This window comes from Schistocerca serialis, chromosome 9 (assembly GCF_023864345.2).
Source record: "Schistocerca serialis cubense isolate TAMUIC-IGC-003099 chromosome 9, iqSchSeri2.2, whole genome shotgun sequence".
Classification (NCBI taxonomy): Eukaryota; Metazoa; Arthropoda; class Insecta; order Orthoptera; family Acrididae; genus Schistocerca; species Schistocerca serialis.
This window is the reverse complement of record NC_064646.1, coordinates 294,869,950-294,894,026: the sequence shown is the minus strand read 5'-3', so window position 1 is coordinate 294,894,026 and position 24,077 is coordinate 294,869,950. Positions and strand designations below refer to the sequence as shown.

General features: G+C 42.1%; 1 protein-coding gene across 1 annotated transcript in view; it reads right to left on the bottom strand.

Moving 5' to 3' along the window:
* LOC126419846 (uncharacterized) overlaps positions 1–24,077 on the bottom strand; it is a 360,616-nt gene that overhangs the window by 282,634 nt on the left and 53,905 nt on the right. The window contains 1 exon segment of the mRNA XM_050087100.1: positions 6,687–6,809. Coding sequence (XP_049943057.1) covers positions 6,687–6,803 — 117 coding nt within the window. The 5' untranslated portion in view covers positions 6,804–6,809.

Sequence of the window (24,077 nt, the reverse complement as noted above, 5' to 3'; positions counted from 1 at the left end):
TAGAACCGCTCGGCCAACCCGGCCGGCTGGACTAAGCATCAACAGATCTTATCAGACCAAGCAAGGGTTTGGGCACGAAGCTAGGCGCACTGTGAAGTGTACTGGTATATAAGGTTTCCCAGGGGGAATGATCAATACTCAGCGATACGACAGAAACGACGATTCGAAACAACAGTATCCAGTTAACATAGGCTCTAAAATGCATACCTTAAGAGCTACGAGCACTTTTTCATCTTCGCTAATATGAAACAAATGTCTCCTGTTCAACAAGTGCTCATAGCTCTTAAAAGTTCTTTTTGGCTTCGAATAACCATTTCTCTCCAGACCCGGATCCACTATATTTCCGAATGGGGCAAAAACTCGACAGAGGCGCTCCTCCTCTCCCTCGATCATTTCAGATTGGACGTAAAAATTTAAAAAAAAAACAGTTGTTCAAAAATGTGTTCATTTTGTAGAGCACATCTTTCTGAAGAGTTCCGCCAGAAAAATGTATACACTCTTTGTCAGGCTCTATCGAGATATCGGTAGTGTCTTTCAACTTGAGTTACGAGTGTGCTGTTGGCTCAACAGATATTATTACTTTCATCTCGGTGCTGAGAAAACAATATGGCTGGAGCACGCTTGACATTCGAGCAACGAGAATGTATTGTGAAGTGGTTTTTCAAGTTTGATAGAACCGTTCGTTAATTCTCCACGGAAGTCTACTATGCTCTATGCACGTAAAGTGTGGGTTAGCAGTACAAGTGTACAAAGAATTTTAAAAGCTGTAAAGTGGGAACTTTACATTCCGTGATTATTGCACGCGATTAATGACGATACTGATCGCCGAATCCAGTTTTGCGAATGGTATCAGCAAATCGTAACTGATGAACAATTTGTGACTAAGGTAGGGTAGAAAGACGAGGCACAATTTAAACTTAATGGAAACGTGAATCGGCGTAGCAGTGTGTACTGGGCACCGAAAAATCCGCATGTTTATGTGGATAAAGCGGTCAATCTACCAGGGGTTCATGTGTGGACTATCATATTTGGGCTTAGTAGGACCCTTTTTCTTTGTGCTACTGTCACTGGAGAAGTGTACCTGGAAGTGTTACGTACATCAATTTTGCCAGATATACGTGCGCTTTATGGAGCTGATGAAGAGGTCTTCTACCAACAGGACGGGGCGTCACCACACTACCAACTAGCCGTACGAGCTTTCCTGGATGACAATTTTTCGAAGCATTGGATTGGACGAAGAAGGCCCATGAGTTCCCTCCACGGTCGCCAGATCTGACACCTGTGAGCACATGAACTCTTCAGAAAATTCGCACTCTATTGTCTAATATCTAATAACTTTCTCTTTTATGCGACACAAAATTAAACGTAAGAAACACAAAAGCAGTAAAATCGAGAGACAAGCCAGACAGTACGCATTTCTTCAATCCTTAGGCCCCAGTATTTTTTCCTCTCTAATCTTGCTACAGTATGGGTGCTTTCCTTTCTGCGAAATAATCTACTACCTCATTTAAGTTTGTCAAACGTTTTGTTACATGAAAATTCAAAATGTCGTTGTCTAACACTGAAAAGGCAGTTAATACGAATAGTGCCCAAGACTGGTGTGGTTTCTCGATTTGATCACGTCTACTTTGTCACTGTCTGCTAGATAAAACGAAATAGGCCTTTCTAATATTGCAGAAACTGTAACACGCCAAATAAGCGAAACTGTTTTGGCACAAATGGTCATTTTACCTACCTCATCTACATAAATAACACGACGGAGACTTACAAGCAGTCGTTCTTTCCACGCACAATTCGTGAATGGAACAGGGAAGGGGGGATCAGATACTGGTACAATAAGTACCCTCCGCCACACACCGTAAGGTGGCTCGCGGAGTATAGATGTAGATGTAGACAAAATATAATTCAGGAAGTACCAATATCAAATGCCTATTAGACCTACTTCAAGCAAAAAGTTTTACCTTAGGAAACAGTTTCACATTTCATTCATATGCTCTAGTTCTTCAAGCAGGAGATCGAACCGTAGTAGTAGTACTAAATTTTTATATAAATCTGGAATCGTCATAGTCCTGCAAACTGTGTGATGTCCCCGTTTCTCAGTTTCTTCTCCTTCATCGTTCTCGCAAACAAATATGTCATCACTAATTTTGTAACTACTCCGGCCATTGTGAAAACTTTCTTTCCGGTTAACTTCGCTAACAAAGCGGGAATCACCAATTTAGTTATCCTGCGTTTATTCTCCGGTTAGGTGTTACTACGTGTGCGTACGACGCGTTTTCCGCGCTGTTCCGAGAACAGAACTTACGCGGCTGCTGAACGGGGACTGTACAACTGGCCCTTAGTAATGTGGCGATCTGGCAAAAAGTTTCTGTCAAAATTTCATTTTCTTGGATACGCAGAGACGATAATATGTAATCTTACTTACCTGCTACGCCTGTTAGTCGTTTGTTTCCATTCTGGTGGTCTGGATCTATGGATTTCGCTAGTAATTATAACAAAGCTTATCATTCGCAGACTCAATTAACCACATAAATAAGCCGCGATTGACATTCACTGGTTCCGGTTTATTCGGCTCAGCTTGTGCAGTCCCTTCCCCTTTTGTCTGTACGAAAGCTTTTTATTTCTAGATGCGACGGGAATTCCCATGGCAGAACATCACGTACACGATGCACGCATCCAAAAATCACTTTATGACTTGTTCATATATCAGTTTAGAATGTGCTCAAAAACCGACAGGGATGCGTTTCAAAATCATATGGACAATTGATAGACCAACGTTCGCTGCATGCTATAATCCGTTCATCATAAGAATAAATCTGATGTAAGCATTACGCTGTGTGTTCTTCCGCGTTTGCTTGAATCTCATTGGATTTCGTTTCATGTGTCGCAGAAGCCGAGCTGTGACCAGTACGGTCAAGTATGATCATAAGGATACGTTTTATGCTGTGTTACACGCACACAGACTGAGCGATAACGCGGGGCAACAGCTCTACCAGTGCATTAAATTTGGACAGCACTGGCCAGCTAGCGGTCCAACTAAATTGCAATGATGTGAGCAGTTGCAGTTCAGACGTAAAAAGAGACGAGCAAAGAAACTATATAGTTTCGGATGTCATTTAACTTTTAAAGAGAACGACATAATATTCCGAGAAATTCCAGCACTACCGCGCGCTTCTTAAGTGACCAGACGGAAAGCATGAAATGCACTAGTACTCATCTGACAAAGTGTTCTAATTACAAACAAGAGTGATGAAAATTTCTAACTTAAACATAGGGTAATTTTTCTGAGCGAGTTGTGAGTAATGCAAAAGCATACTGGAGAGATTTCACAGTGCTGTTGAGTACTGAAGCCATTGTAGGTATTAGTTACAGTCAGTAGTCTGTTAATCTCTTCGCTCCTTCCTTATCCGAATCCGAGAAATAAATTTCAGTTCTGGAAGTGTTGCCTGCTACGTTGATAAGCCTATCAACAACAGACTCCACGAAGCCAATCAGGCGCCGCATTTTCTCTTCTTTTATCACGAGCCGTTCTATATCCTGTCAGCGTTAGGCAGTGACGTGTGAAAAAGCTGCGTGCCTTAGTTCCAGTACGTCTGGCAGCTTTCATAGTCTTGTTACTTCTCGGGCCAAATCTCGCAACTTGGCTCCAGATCACTTATGGGGTTCATACTGTAATGTTACAGTGACAAATGTAAAAATGCAGTATTTGTATGGTGTGCTAGACGCTGTGAAAACGGTTGTTTTTCATGAAACTTCCTGGCAGATTAAAACTGTGTGCCGGACCGAGACTCGAACTCGGGACTTTTGGCTTTCGCGGCAAGTGCTCTACCGTCTGAGCTACCCAAGCACGACTCACGCCCCGTCCCCACAGCCCTACAGAGATACTGGCAGAAGTAAGGCTGTGGGGACTTGTAAACCCACTATAAATGGCGCGCGGCAGTAACAATGTTTTGAGATAACGCATTACAGAGACATCCACGTTCAAATGTTACTTATGTGTACTAATGAATGAGAAAATCATTTTAGCCTAGGGAAACGCAATTATTCAATGATTTGTTGAGGCTGGCAGTGTGCGAAAACAGAACACACATGACACGACGTCCTCAGAAGATCGACAAGACGGGTGAGGGTGGGAAAGAGTGAGGCGTAGCTGCCAAGCAAAACTTTACAAGCCACGGCTACGTGACGTGTACCGATCACAAAAATGAACCGAGACTCAGTACGGCATTGGCAACTTAAGGGCAGAAACATTTTAAAAATGTTACTTACATGTGCCATAGATTCTACGATGTAATGACCTGCGATTTTTGTCATTTTAGAGCGGGTGAAACTAATTTTATATCCATTGTAAAGTGGCAAATCAATGCCAGTATGCCTCCATTTGCGTTGCTTGTCCAGATGTCTGCTGTGACATTCAAAGAAATTACGTTTTGTAAGAGCTTTCTCTTACTTTTTATCTTCTCATATAGTTTTCAGATCAGTGAACACTTAAGAGCGGTTTTATCTGGTAACTCATATCTGCTGTCTACGGCATGAACAAACTTTTTCAAACCTTGATGGTCGGCAGTTCTGTACGGCAGCATATCGATAGCAATCATTTGTGCATGAAGAGCATCAGGTTCTCACTTTACTTTTGAACTAGCGTCGTAGAACTGACTTACGTTAAAATAATTTTTAATAGAGCTTCTCAATTTTTTTGTTGCACCTCTTGTACTTCATCTAGCTCACTAGTTGATCCCTCACACTTTTCGCCATGCTTTTTTTAGGTGGTCTCTTAAATTAGTTATACTCCACGAATGTTTGTATTCTCTACTGCAGATGGTTAACTTCACAAACTATTATTCCCCACTTTCTTGAAAAAATTCCAGACAGGCGATGTATTTTTACGATTCTTTTCAGAACAATAATGAAAAAGTATTTATGCACTTCTCACACACACAAAGCAAGCTTAGATGCGCGGGATTTCCTCGGCCCATAGACAGCCAGTGGCGCGCGAAAAGTACTGATCGTTTCATGTCGGCACCATTCGCAACACTTCGTGGCGACGGTGCTCTGACTCTGTTGCCAACGACAGCTATTTCAACAGCTGTAGCACTGTAGTTCCGTGGCGAAGAATAATCCCCTGGCTGTGTCGGGTTCAAATAACGAAATGAGTGGCGAAGAAACCATTGTTCGCACACTGTCACCACCTACGATACCCCGAAGGGCTACACAATTGTTTATCAGATCTCAGAATGCTGTAAACTCGAAAAAAATAAAAAAGTGAAAACAATAGTGAGATAATTCACCCGCTTCACAAGTTTCAAACAAGGGGTTTCATCATTAACGTGCAGGAGCTTAAGAAATATCTACAGGATTAGGAGTTTTTATAGAAACATTCCCGGACATTCACCAACTCTTTGCAAGAAGAGGTTAGTTTTGTCTCATACGTTGTAACCTTCATATTTCGCCCGATCGACTTATGAATATGCATTGCAGTACTGTGAAAGCAGATAGCATGTAAATGCAGCTGTACATTTTAATGATTATGTGCAGCCACCATACAAATAGAAAACATTACACTCGACAGGCTGTGCTTTTACTATATTCAATTTTGCGGGAACTGGTGCGTCCTTGAAGGAACAAGCGCCGGCCTCGGTGGCCGAGCGGTTCTAGGGGCTTAAGTCCAGAACCGCGAGACTGCTACGGTCGCAGGTTCGAATCCTGCCTCGGGCATGGATTGTGTGACGTCCTTAGGTTAGTTAGATTTAAGTAGTTCTAAGTTCTATGGGACTGATGTCCTCAGATGTTAAGTCCCGTAGTGCTCAGAGCCATTTGAAGGAACAAGCTCCGAGAATCGAACACAACACAGGTAACCTACTTATGAACGATATTTGTGCTTCTACAAAAGCAGCAGAGACGCAGGGGTGTTAGGATTGCATCGATATTTTGTGTTTTAGAATCACCTTATACATTAACTTGTCCAACTGAAAACACTTGTACGTGCAAAGTGAACTCAGAAACAGAAGAGGGTAATACGGAGAGTGTTTAATTAATAACGATGATAAATAATATCATTTATTTTAACATGCATTATGCAGTACAATTGCAAACGCTTAGCAAATCTTTAAAATTTCATTTTTTCTTCTACTAACTACGTTGTATTACAACAGCCTTATTTACATTCGTATTCCTTGTTACAAGTAAGTATGCTCATACACCTGAAGATGACAATCTGTATCATGCGGATTGGTAAATCCGTGTTATTTACTGTAAGTATCTGATCGGTATGAGATGCGCACGACCGTGGGCTGTCATCACTGGAACACAAACAAGAAAATTCCCTCTCACGCGTCCCCTCCCCCACAGCGGTCAATCTATTGACAACATAGTATATAAACAGCGTAGACTGGTTGAGGCGCCGCCATATTTGATGTTGACTATATACCTGCATGCAATCTATTTTCCCTCTGCACTCCACACGCCATGGATGCAGTAAGATCCGACAATTTCTCGCGCGTCTATTAAAGAAGAATTACATTATAAACTGTTTGACTATCGTAAGTTAAACCGGTTACCGATGGAGTCGGCACATCGATTAATCGATGTTTTATCGATGTGTAAGTAACACTATCCTGCACATCCCCCCCCTCCCCCCCCCCCCCCCCCCACACACACACACACACACAGAGAGAGCGCGCGCTTACCTTGTGCGAGCGGCGACCGTCGATGGCGACGATGAAGCCAACGCCACACGCATCTTTTTCGTTAACAGGGTCGTACAGGCCATCTTTGGGCGGCAGCGACCAAGGATCCAGGGACATCAGGACCTGCGACACACAATGAATCCTCAAATTACCATTCAGATCGGTTTCAACTGGCCGCTAACAGCGACCGAAAGATAACGAGGAGAAATAGGGAATAAAGATTGGCATACTCTTGTCGAACTGAATTATAACAGTTATTAACCAGTTACGAGAGGAGGAGGAAAGCGACGAACCATGGAAGTGATGTTTTTGGTAAATACGTAGTGACGTAGCGTATCTACTCTCCATGAGTGAATACTGACAAACATTTTCACCGCCGACGTCTCTCAAGAATACTGAGGTGAGCTAGAAAGTACTATAAAGTGCCGTGATATGAATGCAAAATGTTCAAAATATATGTATACGAATTAATGTACCGCGCAAGTTTTGCGTGGCTTTAACGAATTCCATTACAAGTTCGTAAATTGCTGCTATGCACGAAAGTGGACGTAACCGGAATAAAAAACAAAACAAAAAAACACATCAGGAAAAATACGATGGTATTCCGTTAAAACATTAAGAGACAAATCTATGGTCTGCCACAATTATCAAATGTACAGGAATAATAGTATGACATGAAACGAGCCTGTGAAATCGGCTGTATAGAGGGCTTCTTTAAGATTTTGGGTATCTGGAATAATTCAGAAAGGGAGCCACACCTTTTGACATGTTTTTGGAGACTTTTGTGATCCCCATCACGTGGGTCTGAAGAAAGAAAATAGTAGCTTCGCCATCAGGTGCAGAGGACCTCGCGATGCTGACAGATCGCTGATATTCTCTGCCGAATGGCGTCATTGGCGAGCTGTGCGGACGGGCATCGCTCTTCCGTCAGTTGTCAACTTTCCACACCTTGCGACCGCAACTTTTCATTTGAAGAGCCCTCAGTGAGCCTCACGAGGTTGAGTGCAACCCGTTTCAGACCAACAAAGGAATAAATCCCGGAAAAACCAGATATTGAACCGATGACCTCGGCACTGGTGTCAGACACGCTAAACGCTCAGCTATGGAGGCAAACGTTCAGAAAATTTAGAGACGTGTTACTAGGGTCTTCGCCTTATTAGATACTTAAATTTTTCGGTGATACAAAGGAAACTATCGAAAGTTTTTGGAACCAGAGGTGGCTTTTTTTTTCCTCCGAAAGATAACGGCGAGCGCTGAGAAGTGGCATTCAACAGAAAGTCAGCACGAAAGAGAGATACGACACTATCAAATTCTTTAACTGTATTTTGGTCACGCATCACAATGCGCTTTAACCATAAAACTCTATACTGCCACTACTGCATGAACAACACAGGAATTTATAAACAAATGTCCATGCCATAAACTGGCAATTTATGTAAGGAGTGTCATCAGTTTTATGTTCCATGGATCATTTGCACGACAAATCGTAATGACGTGGAACGAGTCATTCTACATTCACATCGCAAATTAATTTGTTAATATGCTCATACAGATAAAGTAATTTCTATCCACCACCTTTTTACACTTTAGAATAACAGAAATTCTCCTACAGAATGGAAGGAATTGTCGAGGGGAAACTTCTTCAGCTAGTAAAAAATGGTTCAAATGGCTCTGAGCACTATGGGACTCAACTGCTGAGGTCATTAGTCCCCTAGAACTTAGAACTAGTTAAACCTAACTAACCTAAGGACATCACAAACATCCATGCCCGAGGCAGGATTCGAACCTTCGGCCGGCTTCAGCTAGTAAGAAAACTGCTTTACTACTCAGGATAGTGCAACGTAACAAGTGTCCAATCACTGACGGCCTTGCTCGTGGAAAGAAAGAAGACATTTTATCTAATCAAAGGCCACAAAACATAATTATTAAACTTTTCACACAACTGACTGTAACTGGATAATGATACGCTCTGTTGCGATTTCCCGTGTTATCTTCAAGTTTATCAGCGTGGCAATGAGTAGAGAATGGGGCACAATAATGTAGCGATACCACTTAACGTCAGTTTACCCACTTAAAAGTTGACATGTAGTGCTGGCTTGAACATATGATACACAGACTTATTAACACAATAAAGCTTTTTTTTGTCATGTGAAGTACACGGCTTATGCGACGCGATCGCAGAAGTAGTGCTTTCGCCTATTTGCTGAGAGAACGCTTTCGGACCGGTAAACCTCTTTACGAGCACACGAATTTTTGCGGCTTCTAAACGGAAGAGCTGGTAGCTGCGGTTGGCAATGATACAAAGTAGATTACCGAGTCGCTGCCAGTCACCCCGCGGGCTGCGAGTTCGATGTGTCTCATGTGGTTTGGAATGTGGTATCGTTGAATGCATCTGAATCATTTGCTTGCCTCTGGAAGTAATAAGTGGTCGAAATGCAACAATGAAAGAGCAATGTCGATAAGCAGATGTTTGAGAGCGTAAACTGTGTGTGATGTAGGTATCAATACGAAATATTTCGACAGCAGTTCTAGAAGTCAAAGCGTAAACCGAGGGTTAAATTGTAACTGGTAACAAGGGAGGAGGGAGGGGGCGCTAATATGGGTTACAGGTTTGGATAAAATATTTCATGCATGTGCGCACCTATTTCGGTTTACCGCTCTGTAGTTTTTAAGAAAGTTGAAGTTTTTCTACGAAGGTGTGCTGAAAAGTAATGATCACGAATTTTTTTATTCTCTTCTTAATATTGGTTGAGATAAGTCATGCAAATTACGCGGTCGACTTTCCCACTTTGGTGACGCAAATTTTAACACACTGCCGCTAGAGGGATCTGAACTGCACCGTGTAATATAGCAGTGTGCGACTTAACTATGTCGGCGCGTGAGAAATAGCGTGCTTTTATCCTGTGGAAAACTGGAAGCACGAATTCGAAGAATTCATCCACACGAGACAATGCCAGCCCACACATGAGCGATGCAACATCTGCAAGAACACTACGCCTTGAGTTTACTGTCATCCGTCATCCTCCATACTGCCCCAACTTGATTCCATCGGATTTCCATATTTCCACTACTTAACGAACACCTTCAAGGACTTCACTTACGTAGTGATGAAGGGATGCAAGCAAAGGTGAGGTGGCTGCTCAGTCAACAGTCAAACAATCTACAGTGATGGTATCAACAAACTGGTCTCTCGTTTGGAGAAATGTGTTCGTCTCCATGGTAACTTTGTTGGGAAGTAAACATGAAGAATAAAGATGTAGAATATTAATAAAACTTGTTTCATTTAAAAACCTTCAGGAGTTTTTCACAGAAAAAAATTCGAAGGCATTACTTTTCAGCACGCCCTCGTATATATTCCAATTTCTGTTGGCTGTAACTGTTGCCCCTGTTCAAGCCTGATGGAAGTTATTCAGCGATGTATTTACAAATATGCAACACCCAGCCGGTCTTGTTAGTTGTTTGCACAAATCCCTCCTCTCGCTGATTTTGCAGAGACCCTAATTTCTTATCAGTCTATTTAATTTTCAGTATCAACCTGTAATACTACATCTCAAACGCCCAATTTCTCTTCTTGCTTTTTTCTTATGGTCCATAATTCACGTTCATAAAATGATAAATTCCACATTACCTTCTCAGCCATTACTTTCTACCGTTAAGGCCTATGTCTGATACGAGTGAACTACTCATGTTCAGAAAACATACCGAACACCTTGAATAACTAGAGATAGGACGTTCATATTCACGAGACATGTACATTAGCATGTTCTGCAGAAATGATCAGCATTTGAACCATTGCGGCCCACGGGTTCAAGGTAAACATCGATATCACGGAGCAATACCACCTACCGGTAGTACTTGCTTGCAGCTCTCGTTGTTGCTATAAACCAAAGGTAATGGATCAGTGTGATTTCAGCAGACGTGCAGGATGCCTCGCGAACCATACCGTCAAATCAGTGAGCCTGAAAGAGGGCGCATTATTGGCATGAAAAAATATGGTGCATCCATCTGGAAAACGGCTGCGTGTGGGACGAGCTGTTTCGGCAGTGCAACAATTGTGTGCAGAATGGTACACGGAAGGCCGTAGAATACGACGAGATGGGCCAGGTCGCACCCCCCCTCCCCCACCCCTCCCCAGGAGATCGACATCTCATCCAAATGGCACTGCAGGACAAATCTGCGTCTTCCTCGGTTCTGGCGCAACAGTGTAACACATCGCACAGTATCGGGGATGACAGTTCGTCGCCGTTTGTTACGGTATGTGTTACGCGCGCGTCGTCCACTACCTTTGGCAAACGTGCAGAAACTTGCTGGACGGCAATGGTGTATAGAACGACATAATTCGGGAAAGCAATGGCATCAGATAGTGTTTTTGGACGAATCCAGGTTCCGTTTGTTTCAAAATGATGGTCGCATTTTGGTTCGCGGGAGACGGGGGAAGCGGCATCTCAGTGACTGCATTCGCACAAGACACACGGCGCCAACATACGGTGCTATTAGGTACAGCCACAAATCACACTTGGTGCGTGTCCAGGGCACCGATCAGTGTGATCTACGTGAATGACAGCCTGAGATCCGCAGTCATACCCTTTCTGCTCACACCCTAGACGCCATTTTCCAGCAAGATAATGCACGAACACATGCTGCTGCACGAACACTTGCCTTCTTGGTGTCACGGGATGTCAGTCAGCCTTTTGCCCTGGCCCGCCAGATCACCAGATCTGTCATCAATCGATAATGTGTGGGCTATGGTGAAACGACGGGTGCAGCGTTGTGACCCAATGCCAAGCACCACAGATGAATTTTGCAACTAGGTGAATGCAACACGGATGGCTATAACACAGGGCGCCATTCGTGCCTTATATGCGTCGATGTCAACACGCTTGGAACAAGTTATCAGGGCCCGTAGCAGAACCTGTGGCTACTAGGCAACAGAACACATGATGAATAGAGATGACTGAAATGTTAATTATTTCTGCAGAGCATACTAATGTACACGTCCTGTGAATATGAATGTCCTATCTGTAGTCGTGCTGCTTTTTTTCCTGAACACGAGTGTACTCAGCGCGGTAAATGCTGTCTTAGTTGTGCTCGTCTCGTTTCTACGTTGTCTTCGATTCGTTCGTCTTCAGTTACTTTGTTTGCAAAATTTCGTCACTTCGCAAAACAATACAGGAACTGTAACACTTACTGGTAGCGCTTTTACGGAATGAAAATGTATGAGCTACATCCATGAAGCACTCGTGTGATCTGCTGACACGTCGACGCAAACGCTGCCATGAATAAGACAGTGCTATTGGGAGTGCCCTACCAGCCTCCTACCAGAAGATTACGATCTGCCAGCTGACCGCCTACACAAATTCTATTAGTTTGCTCAATATCGCGCCCACAGCCTCAACATCATTTCTGAAGGTAAATATCATTTGTACACTTTAGGTTGTAATTAGAACAAGTTGAATTTTGTCTTCAATATTTATTTTGCAATATTGGACAGTCTCAGAACCCAAGCACACACTCCAAATTGCGTTGGACGTCATTGCCTCATTCTCTCTACAACCCAGACCTGGCGCCCTCGTACTTCCATCTGTTTGGGTCACTTGAGGATTCTCTATGTGGAATACACTTTGAAGATGATGAGAGCCTATTCCATGCGTGAAGACACGGCAACGAGCACAGGGCAAGAGCTTTTACCAACAGGGAACATATGCTCTTATACAATCCTCTCGGAAGGCCACAGAACGAGACGGAAATGTAGAAGAATAGTGCGTGTAAGAGAAATGTTGACTGATATTGTCACCAAATTCAAACTCTTAAGAAATACGTCATGAGAAACAAAATTGGGGACATTTCCCCCTTAACGAAGTTTAAATGATGTACTAAAATTCCTCAACTTTTAAATTTTCATTTGCGTAATACGTTGAGCACTTAAGAGTCTTAGACGGTGTGTGGTAAGCAATGCCTGGCACGTACCTCACTTTATAAACGCTTCGGTGCAAACGAGCTCTGGCGGAGCGCAACTAACAGCTTCTCGCGGGACGCACGCTTCACGTTTGGTCCTCCCGGGACTAATACGGACTATCGTGCGACCGGCTTCCTCACGCCTCTGGAACGGGAAACCCCTGCGTCGCGTGTCCGAGATAACGGGCGGGCGAGGTCGCCGAGATCAGATCAGTTCCTCTCGAGGTATTCTGCTGCGGGGAAAGTCCACCTCAGCGGACCACTACGTAGCAGTTTCGAGTAGGTAGTATCGCAGCTGAGATTGCGCTTACAAGTCGCTGACAAGTAGTCTTATCATCAGTGGTAACAAATCACTTATTTTCAAGCCTTGCTGTACTAATCCTCACACGGGACGGTGTATTCACCTAAGAGCTACGAGGGCGATGTGGGAAGTGTCGATCTGCTACCAGAACTCTGTTTTCCTTGTCAAAAATGCACTTATTTTTATGAAGTCCCATCAGGCCAACACACTTTGTCAATTTTTCGGTGAGAACATTCCAGCCCTGGCGTATGGTGCTGGAAGAAGATCAATGTAACTGTCTAACCTCACTTTTCGGCATAACGTTTACCAGTCACAAATTTATTTTACACGGTGGAAGTCAGACCGTACCAAATGTTGTAAATAAAGTAGATGTTCCAACAATTCAAATGCTTCACTTTGACAACGGACAAAGTGACACTGTGTGTAAATGCATTGTTCTGAGGAAAGTCAGTTTAACTTCAAGCCCAGATTCTCGCGTATTTTTTCTTTGTATCTCCACTGCGTTGGTTCACAACACCTGAGTGGCTTTCGCCGATTACCAATTTTTCTCTTTTTTCTTTTGTAAATTTATCATTGACACCAGCTTTCACCCATCGTTTCCATTGCTCTGAGTCTCTCACGAACTGATGGACTCGCATCTCATTCACTACAACAAATCCGCAGAAACTTAAGTTGGATATTTTTAAGCCGGACCTAATATGGCTGACAAACTTTTTTTTCAAATTTATTTGTGGCGAACGTTCTACAAATGCGGTATCTTTCTTACACAATGGTTTCTCGTGTATAGCTTTTCGTGCAAAACGTACCGAACTCTCTCTTCTCATATGCTCGTATCACCAAATATTCTATTCAGCCCGTTTCTTCCACAGATCATGTTTTCGAAACCATCTTCGAGTCTTTGTACAGCTTACGCAAACATGTTTCGTTAAACTGTGTGGCTAAACTCTAGGCATTTACAAATCACTTAACACCACAGTGACTTACATTTAAAAGGAGATGTCAGAAAAACCGATTTTAGTTTGTATTTACTTTCTTGGCAATCATGGATTTTAAGATTTACGCATATAATGCAAGATTTCTGTGGCTTCATTTTGGCACCAGTTAAAAATACAGGAGCAGGCTACCTACAAACCTTCACCCAATTTGGATAAATCTCTGTTGGCAATAAACCAAAATAAAGAATTTATAATACCCATGTGTTATAATTTATCTCTCTGAACGAAACACACAGAACATGACTATTTGAAATATCACGGTTAAAAAAAAAAAAAGAAAAACTAATTTGATTTACTTTATTACGCTGCACCAAGCCGGAAAGCTTCCTTCTAGCCCGATAGTTAAAGGATAGTATTCTTACGTCGCTTCTGTACCAAAGTCATTAAATGTCATCACACTAAACTCATGAGAAACGACAAGAACGGACAGTCGCTTTCCTAGAAAGCCTGTTCAGGGCAAAAAAAATGGGGGGACGGTAATTTCGATTTCGCTGACGAGTGTGGACTATTTTAGCCCGACAGACGGAAAATGACAAAGGTCGGTAACATTTTGTATCGCGCATCCTGCACGCTCTGCTTAACACCATGAGACGTGCAACGCGGGATAATCAGCAGTGTACTATGTTACGGTTTTTTCCCCGTCATAGTCGCGTACGGAGCGCGGCAAACATGACTGGTAGAATGCCAGGTGCGAGCGGGAATTAGTGAAACTCGTCTTCGATGTCCCTACGGGAGCCATGCGTAGAGAGCTGAAGAACATTCCTAAATTCCTAACTTAATAATGGTTCTTGAAAAATTGTAAGTAGACGTCGGCTGGATAAATCACATCGATCTTCATGGCCTGCCAATTCTGGTTTTTCAACATTTCCGTGACGGTCATGCATGACTCAAACAACTCCGTAACATTTCGTGCTCTTCAACAGCTGTAAACAAGCGAGAAGAGCTAGAGAGGATTAAATTTATTTACTTTCCGGCGAGAACTATACTCAACGTCGGATAACTTCTAAATCGTCCGTCCAAAAAATTTCTGAGACTGCCTTTACTCGTGGCGTAAAACAGACATCAGCACAGTTAACTACGGTGGCAGCTTGAACTGACAACAACAAATGTGTATTCGACCAGTCAGTTATGAGCAGGCAGTGTTAAAGAGTAGACGACCGGCCGTAGTGTGTCAACGTCGTCAAGTCACAAATAAAAACTGAGCAACGTCTCTATAAATTAAGTTTTCGAGACATTCCTCAGAATGCTTAGAATAAGAGAAAAGTGTGTGCAAGGTTTGTCCTGCACGCCTCGACTCCCCAATAAAAACACCGACGCGTGGAAAAAGAAAGAAACACTGATTACGAGACTTGGCATTATGAGTACGATCCTACCACACAAAAACAAAGTGCAGAGTGGGTCTCTGACGGTTTGCCAAGACCGAGGAACGTGTAAATGTGATGTGCGAGTTGAACAACATCCCAAGGAGGACTTTCTGAGTTTGTCAATAGTTGTATGAACGTTCTGTACTCAAGTATGAATATACTACATGTAGAACACCTGAAGCATTAAAGCTACCATCGTAACTATCTTGCCATGTTTTAATGCAATATCTACGCTTTTTTTTTTTTTTTTTTTTTTTTGGACTGACGGGATATTTTTTTCCAAGGTTTCTAAACGCACTAATGCTTGATACTCAAAGCGCCAAAGGATCTCACTTTAGTACCACTGAGGCGGTCAACGTGAAAATACTGACGTGATGAGTAGCTTCCGATTGACTTTTCTTTCTTCCTTCTTATGATTTTCGATAGTTATCCAACAGTCAAAAATTTTCAAATGTGTGTGAATTCCTAAGGAGCCAAACAGCTGAGGTCATCGGTCCCTAGATTTACACACTACTTAAACTACCTTATGCCAAGAACAACACACCCAACCATGTCCGAGGGAGGATCGAACCTCCGGCGGGAGGGGCCGCGCAATCCGTGACATGGCGCCTTAACAGTGCGGCCACTCCGCGAGGCTGTAACAGTTGATCGTGCAAAAATGCACAGTGAAAAGTCGGCATTTGCCAACTCCTTTCGAACGACGTCAGTTTTATCGAAACATTCATTTACGACTCTATTTGTTACCTCATTCGTCAACTAGACACTGTACACATTCATTCTTTCTTACTGTGATAATAAATAGTCGTTAGTGCTGTTCTGGATTAAAATATGCTTATCTTTGTTATGGTAATTTGCATCGTTACCTGATCTGTGACTCACTAGCATCATCTTGTCGGAATGTAAAACGGTAAGGTTTCATTCAATAGACTATATGGAAGTGCGTGCCTGCACACTTACCGAAATTCAACATTTTTGTGCTGGATTCATGCGTATAGCTCTTCCGAACTTAGGTCACTACTACTACTACTACTACTACTACTACTACTTGTACAGCTCTTTTTTTATCGCGCATTATACTTCGAAAAGTATCGGTTCTTCTCAGTTATCTACAGCAGTAACACGAATGTTCGCAAAAGTCTAGAACCAGTGCCGGACGCACAAGGTTTTTCTTCCTTACCAATGGCTGCAACCCTCAGGAGTTCCACACCCATTGAAGCCTCTAACCGACGTCATCGTCATTATTACTATTATTTTTTAATGTAAACACGGGGCATGGGATCACTGTGCTGGATTTCGTATTTTGTCACTAGTCAGACACTCCCCAAGAGTCCAGAAATGCTTGACATATCCCAGTAAAGTGGCTGTTTACAGCTTGCAAATGGTTGTGTCACCAGCGCCAATGGTTTTCAACTGAAGCTCTTGCGGCACTGCTGCCAGTGTTCCGAGAACCACTGGGATCACTTTCACATGAGTAGTTCTTATGATTCGCATTACGCTATTTAGAATATTTTTCACGAAAGCACAAAACCTAGCAATATCTAAAATCTTATAGTCTATCAGTGTTCGACATCTATATTTACATGGCTACTCTGCATCACGCTGAAGTGTTTGGGACAGAATTCACAAACCATTTTCGTATTATTTCCCTAATGAAAAGCTCGTAGAAAACTGCATAGCTAAATGTTTTCGCGATTTCTCCTATTAAGATGGTCAACAAAATATTGTAGCACTCTGAGGAGAAAGTCAGTGATTGAAGTTTCGTGAGAGATTTCGTTGTAGTGAAAAACGCCTTTGTCTGCCATCCCATCTCACTTATTTCCATGATTCTCTCCACAATTTCGCCATCATACAAACAAGTTGCCCTTCTTTGAACTTTTTCGATGTCCGTCAGTCCTATGCCGTAGGATACCATACCGCGCAGCAATACTCCCAAGAAGGAACTTGCGTAAGGTAAGCTCTCCCTTTAGTAAATCTGTTACATCTTATAAGATGTTCTGTCAATAAAACGCCTCCCAACATTTTCCATTTGATGGTTCCAATTTCAGTTGTTCCCAATAGTGATCCCTAGTATTTAGTTGAACCGACAACCTTTAAATTTGTGTGATTTATCGTATAGCCGAAATAAAACTTTTGTTTAGTTATTATGTGGAAGACTTCACACTAACGGTTTATGCTCAGCCGCCACTTTCGCACCACACAGACTTCTATTTGCTGCGAAAAATTACAACTGACCCTGAACAACAAAAGTGTTAAGTATTCCAGATAAGTAATAAAAATCTTCTATAAGTCGGTTAGACGATAAATGTATATAGTTATGCGGTCATTTCATGTTATACAGGATAATTACCTAAACAGTCATGTTTTCCTCAATGAAGATTCATCTTTTAACATTTAGGCGAAGAGGACCACCACCATCACCTGCATCAACGCCAACGACCTTCATTACGAAAAATGAAATATGCTGTCTTAATTTGCATTGTTTTATTGTCCGTGGTAGAGTGACCGCATTTCGTCTCCACCAACAACCGTACAGTGTGTGGCGGAAAGTGTAAGGCAACGAGGAAGCCTCGATGTACCCAAGTAACGGCAGCAACATCAGTCGCCAATAAGCTCTACAGGAGGGCGAATTTCACATTAGGTGGCACGTGAGAGTCTGGTAAAACATTCTTTACCTAGTCTCGGGAGGTAACTTCTCAAAATTCGATGGAATACTGCCTCCCCCCCTCTCCCCCCTGCTCTTTATGGTAAGATTCCCGTAAGATAGTGAATAGAGGATTCGTGCGAAATGTTCGCACTTTCATAGTTTTCAATAATGACAGTATATAGAACAAGTGTAGTCGTTGGGATAAGTGTAGTTGTGGCAATGAAGAGAAAACGTCTGTAAAAATGAATCGGACCACGTGAAATAATAAACTTGAATTTATGATACGTCGTTGTATTTACATTTCAGTGCACATAATTTTGAACAAAATTCTTTACAGAGCATTACAATACCTCAATGTAAAAGATATATGATGTAAGAATATAATCTTCGTGTACTATTTCTTTTTCGTTTTCTTTTAGGCGTAAAAAATGTTAGTTGATTCAGTTACCCTGAAAAAAGCAAAGTAAATTGTATGTGAACAAAGACAGGATTTGGTAAATACGAGGGTGGTTTAAAAAGTTCTCGGAACGGAATAGAAAAAAAAGTACTTCTATCACTGAAACTTTTTATTTTTCAATGTAGTCTCCTTGTAGGTTAATGCACTTGGTCCCACGATGTTCCAATGTCTTGATCCCCTCTCGAAAATGAGTTTCCTCCGGGCCTGCAAAATAGTTTTCAACTCTGGCTATCAATTCTTCGTTTGAAGTGAATCTTCGTCCACCAAGAAAAATTTACAGTTTTGGGAAGAGATGGAAGTCTGACGGAGCCATAATAGGCGAATAAGGCGGGTGTGGCAACAATTCATACCTCAGTTTGTGTAATTTTGCCATGGTGACGGCACATATTTTTGATCCAGCGTCAAGAGGCGCGGCACCCACTTGCAGATAATTTTTTTCATTTCTAATTCTTCAGTTAATATGTGATATACCCTTTCAGATGACATCTGGCAAGCGTGAGCAATTTCGCGCACTTTCAATCGGCAATCCTATATGACCATTTTGTGTACTTTTGTAATCATTTCTGGGGTAGCGACACATCTTGGCCGACCACTGCGCGGAATATCATCTAAGCTCTCCCGACAAAATTTAAAATCATTTGTCCACTTGGCAACAGTTGAATATGAAGGAGCAGTCTCCCAGTTTATTCTGGAAATAGACATGAATGTCCTTTAATTTAATACCTTTATGTACGAAGTGCTTAATCACTGCTCGAATCTCGATTATGTCCATCTTCGCAACACAGCCACGTCACCGCCACAGCTGTCTTCCAATATCACTGACGTGGCACGTGTTTACAGGCAACAGTCCAAATGAATATCACGTGACCAACTCGTCGCAATGGCGCTGACCTCTCGTGGTGATTCCGAGAACTTTCAAACCACCCTCGTACAGTCCTGCACTTTGAAGAGTTTGTCCCTGCGAAATGTAGAGGTTAGAACGTAGTATACCACTACGGACACCACAACCTCGAACTGTATTTCGAGATTTTAACTGTGCTTCGTACTTAATGCTGCAGTAGCAATACGTAAGTGCGCTACAGAAGCACCAATTGCAAACGCATATTTTTGTCAAAAAATGTGTCCATGTGTTTTGCATTCGGAACGTTTGGATTGGATTGTTTGGGGGAAGAGACCAAACAGCGAGGTCATCGGTCTCATCGGATTAGGGAAGGACGGGGAAGGAAGTCGGCCGTGCCCTTTCAAAGGAACCATCCCGGCATTTGCCTTGAGCAATTTAGGGACATCACGGGAAACCTAAATCAGGATGGCCGGACGCGGGATTGAACCGTCGTCGGAACGTTTATTCCGCCTTGTACGACAGACAGATCAGGCTTTAACTCGACAAACATTTCCAATTACAGGAACCACGTTAGGCCGTAGTAGCAACATGTAAATCACAATTTAAGGCGATAAGGACTAGTGTGTTTGTTGCTTCGGAAAGTATATTTGTTTACAAAAATCAAATTGTACGACGGGCAGAAATAATGCACTACCGCAGCGGTCACGGTTATTATCTATAATAATGCTGTACACAAATTACCCAGTTAATAAGTCCTTAAAAATATAAAATGGTATTTGTAGTAAGACAATATGCAAAGGGAGTTCCTTATTTATGATTAATAAGTTAGTTTCGCAAAATATGGGCAAGAACCCGGTATCTATGATGCCCTTTTGCCTATGGTAGTTGAAATTCTCTTCTGTTAAAATTGCCCACAACAAGAAAGTTTTAGCGCTAAATCCGTATGCACTGTCAGAAGCTGGTTAAAAAACCTTTCTATCGATATCTGTTTCGTCCTTGTACGATTACAATTTGCTGAGAAGGAACGTAATATGATGATAATAATAAGAAGAACATAATACGATTTCCAGCCTTCGTCAACGTTAAAACGGTTATTAAGTAATCACTTCAATCCATCTTCTTCTGGCCTCTGTATTCCAGTTACCTAGAATCCTACTTGAAGTTTCAGCATTCAGTAATACACTATGAAAGCAATTTGTCGTTCCTCCACTGAAGACAATCTTTTGCACTCTGTGATTTCTGCTGGAGCAGTAGGCGCACCAGCGAACACAACCATTGTGCAGCCTCGTTTTGGGAACACCAAAGGGACCGCGCAGCATGTTCCTAACAGAGAAACCGTGTGTACTGTTGGCAGTACGCCTATTTCGCAGATTCGTAATTTCATGAACACTGAACAGAATCACATACAGAGGGAATGGAATAAACCACACCAGTTGAAAACGCAAGGGACTGCTACAGCCTTTGTGAATTTATTAAACCTCACTAGGGTGTATAGTGGAATTCTATAGGATCCTTCAGCAATGCGTAATCCGTTATTTGTCTGATTCAAGTGTGAATAAGTGTGAACTGAACTCCATGCTGGAACATAATACACCTGCAACCTCCGAATGGCTGGCTGAGCAGATGTTTAAAGATAAAATACGTTTAGTACTGTGGTACACACAGTATGAGAAAGTGTAGAACCAAAAAAGAACGCAATGGTTATCGCAAGATTAAAAATTGTACACTATTCGCGATTCAAAACGCCACAAATAGCATTTTCATGCTTCACAATCAGCGTGGAACATCCAGAAAGTTTAAGAAAGACTTGTCCCGTATAGTGAACAGTCATTTTTGAACTACTCACAACTGAAGATCGTTACCATGAGTCTCGACAAGAAATACATTTAGTCTTACTTTCGCTGACTGTACACGAGATATTTAGGAAATAATAACTATCGTAAAAACGTAAAAGTATTTTACAGCAATGACAGGACGACAGTTTTCTCTGAATAAACGTTATTTGTATTCAAATTGCATCAAGATCAACCAGTAATGTTAATGTGCACGTCCTAAACTATCCGCGTACTTACTTTACTTCTCAAACGGTACAAAGTGGGAAACATCTCATCGATGGATTCTTGGCTACCTTTCTTTTGTCCTTATAAAACGACTCAATGTTTCACAAAACATATATTTATGCACATGAAAAGGAAAAGAAACAGGGATAGGGATATATGAGAGAGAGAGAGAGAGAGAGAGAGAGAGAGAGAATTTGAACAGTCCTCAAGACTTTAAAATCAGTGCCGTATCTTATCTTATACACACATATTCAGCAAAAACCCAACGGAATTCAAATTAATGTGCCAAAAGCCATCATGCCATCATTCTCACACTTGATTCCAGAACTGATTACGGACGATAACGAGGGCCATTAGTTTCAAGAGGTTTTACATTGTCCACTGACGATCTAAGGTACATACAAACCTGGACGCTATCACGGAGGTCCGTGGAGAAGCTAAGGAGAGTATCATCTAGTTTGGAATCGTTAGAAAGTTTCACAAAGTAAGGTAGCCGCTACACATACTGTAACATACGCTTAGTGATCGCCTCGGACATGTTCCGGCTGTAAGGGGCGAGGTCTTTTGCATTACCGTCCCTTATGGGCGGTAGTCGAAGCCGATTGGGCGACTTAAAGAACGATTCCCTAGCACAACTGGTATCTTCAACACACTTTGCAGAGTAATTTCTAAAAGGCCTGCTAGAACGCATCAGCAACACTAGCTCTACAAATGGGAACAGGAAACAGCCAATGATGGCTTACATTCTGTTCCAGATACTGACTGACTGGAATGCCTCATGGTTTTATATTTTCGTGGAGCGACCTGGAGCTCACGAAATCGAGTAGGAGGCCAACAGCCCTTGTTGGACTGAGGTGGCAGAGTTTGTGTTTTCAAGTGCGTATCATTTCGGAAGGATGGATTTGCTGATTAACGAAGTTACGGAAAGCCTACGGAGCGTTCAAAGGTGCTTTCCCATATTTGAGATTTGAATTTTGTTTAGGTACTTTCCTGTTTCTCTCTACAAGTGTTGCGAATTATTGAGTGTTTACTTGGTCGGCAAAAGAAGGCGTCCTAGTATATGGTGGACACATTAGCTGCTGGAGATGTTGCGAGATGTAAGTGGTGGACTTGGCTACGGTTAATTCATAACAATTAATTGCAAATTTGATCACGGTGTTTTTGAGTGTTCTGTTCCGTACTGACTTTGAACTACATTCCTCTTTTTTTTTTTTTTTTTTTTTTGTTATGTTGAACATCGGAGGAGGTTGCTGGTAGCCAGATCGAGACGTTGCACTGAACTGTTAGCAGTGGACAATTCCAATCCAGTCACCGGATTTCGGAATCTTTCAAGACAGTATCAGTTGACTTTGGAGTTGCGAAGTGTAATTCTACCTCGCGGGTGAAAGAGAGGATGGCGATCTTTAGAGTGCTTTTATACGGCAGCAGAACAGAGTTAATCCGGATCCGCTAACGAACGTTTCCAGTTAAATCGCGCGCAGCACATCGCCAAGAGTACGTGCATACAAGCCACTCCAGCTAGTGCGACTTCGTGCGAAGCCATGGAAGCTAACAGACACACGAGAAGAACGTTTAAAAATATAGAGTCATTAAAATATATATATAAGTATACGCAAGGCTGAAAAAATTAAATGCAATCAAATCTACCACAGTAAGAAAATAAAAATAAAGAGAGACAACGAAGTATTTGATTTTTAGAAACAAAAAGGCTACAATATTTCAAAATAACATGCAATGTTCTCATTAGAATCGTGACAAGATTACATTCCGATAACGACTTCATCTCGTGACTGCGCGCTGTACTGTTACTTAATATCGTTGGAATGTTATCTTTGAATGGAAATTTCCAAATAACTTACTGGCATTACTCGTCTATCGGTTTCAAACGTCGTCCGATACACTGATCATATCACTGGTATGTCCATCGAGATTTACTAGATATGGTGTTCACAAATACTGTGTAGCACGGAATACCCCATTACCAGTTCCGTGACAGAAGTCCACTGCGTTAAACTCTGGAACCAAATATAGATCATTTAAATTTTCCACCAGCTTTCAAAATTGTTACTTTGTTGATCAGTAAGACTCAGTTTTCTTTCTTTTTGGACGTCCAACTGAGCTGTTCTATCGCTGATAAAGATCTGTAGTTCATAACATTTAAAGCGATATTTAGTCTCTATGGACATTAACCGACTTATTTTGTTGTAGTTTTCAAGAGCATTTCCCTGCCTAGCGCTGCATTATTGCCCCAATGTACCTGTTGTGAGAATAATCTCTGTACCCGGCGGTTACGACGTCGCTGAATGTTTTTAGTAAACTGCCATTAATTTTAACATATGTTTGTGTAAATTCGAAATTTAAAAATATTGTAATTCACAATTTTGCTATGGAACATAAGGATAACCTGCAATCGGAAATGAATCTCTGCAGGCCCCCAGATCTTCTGAACTCGGGTCACCACAGACAAGTCTCGTTATGAAACAAGAAAATGTCGATAAGATTTTAGAATATTTACAAACTTGGAAAGTCTGTCGAGTTCGGTTTTTCCGTATGTATGTATGAATCTAACTTCCCCCCCTCCCTCCCCTCTGCCCCCCATCCTAGGGAACAGGAACAAAGATCAAGTTACATCATTGGCGTAACTGGTACTTCTAGGTAGCAAAGAATTGCTCAACCGATAGCTTATCAAAAACTTGGCTTATCGTTTGTAGACGGCAGTTATCACACGGCACTGCATCGAGTTCTCGTTTCGCCACTCCGGCTTATTGCGCATC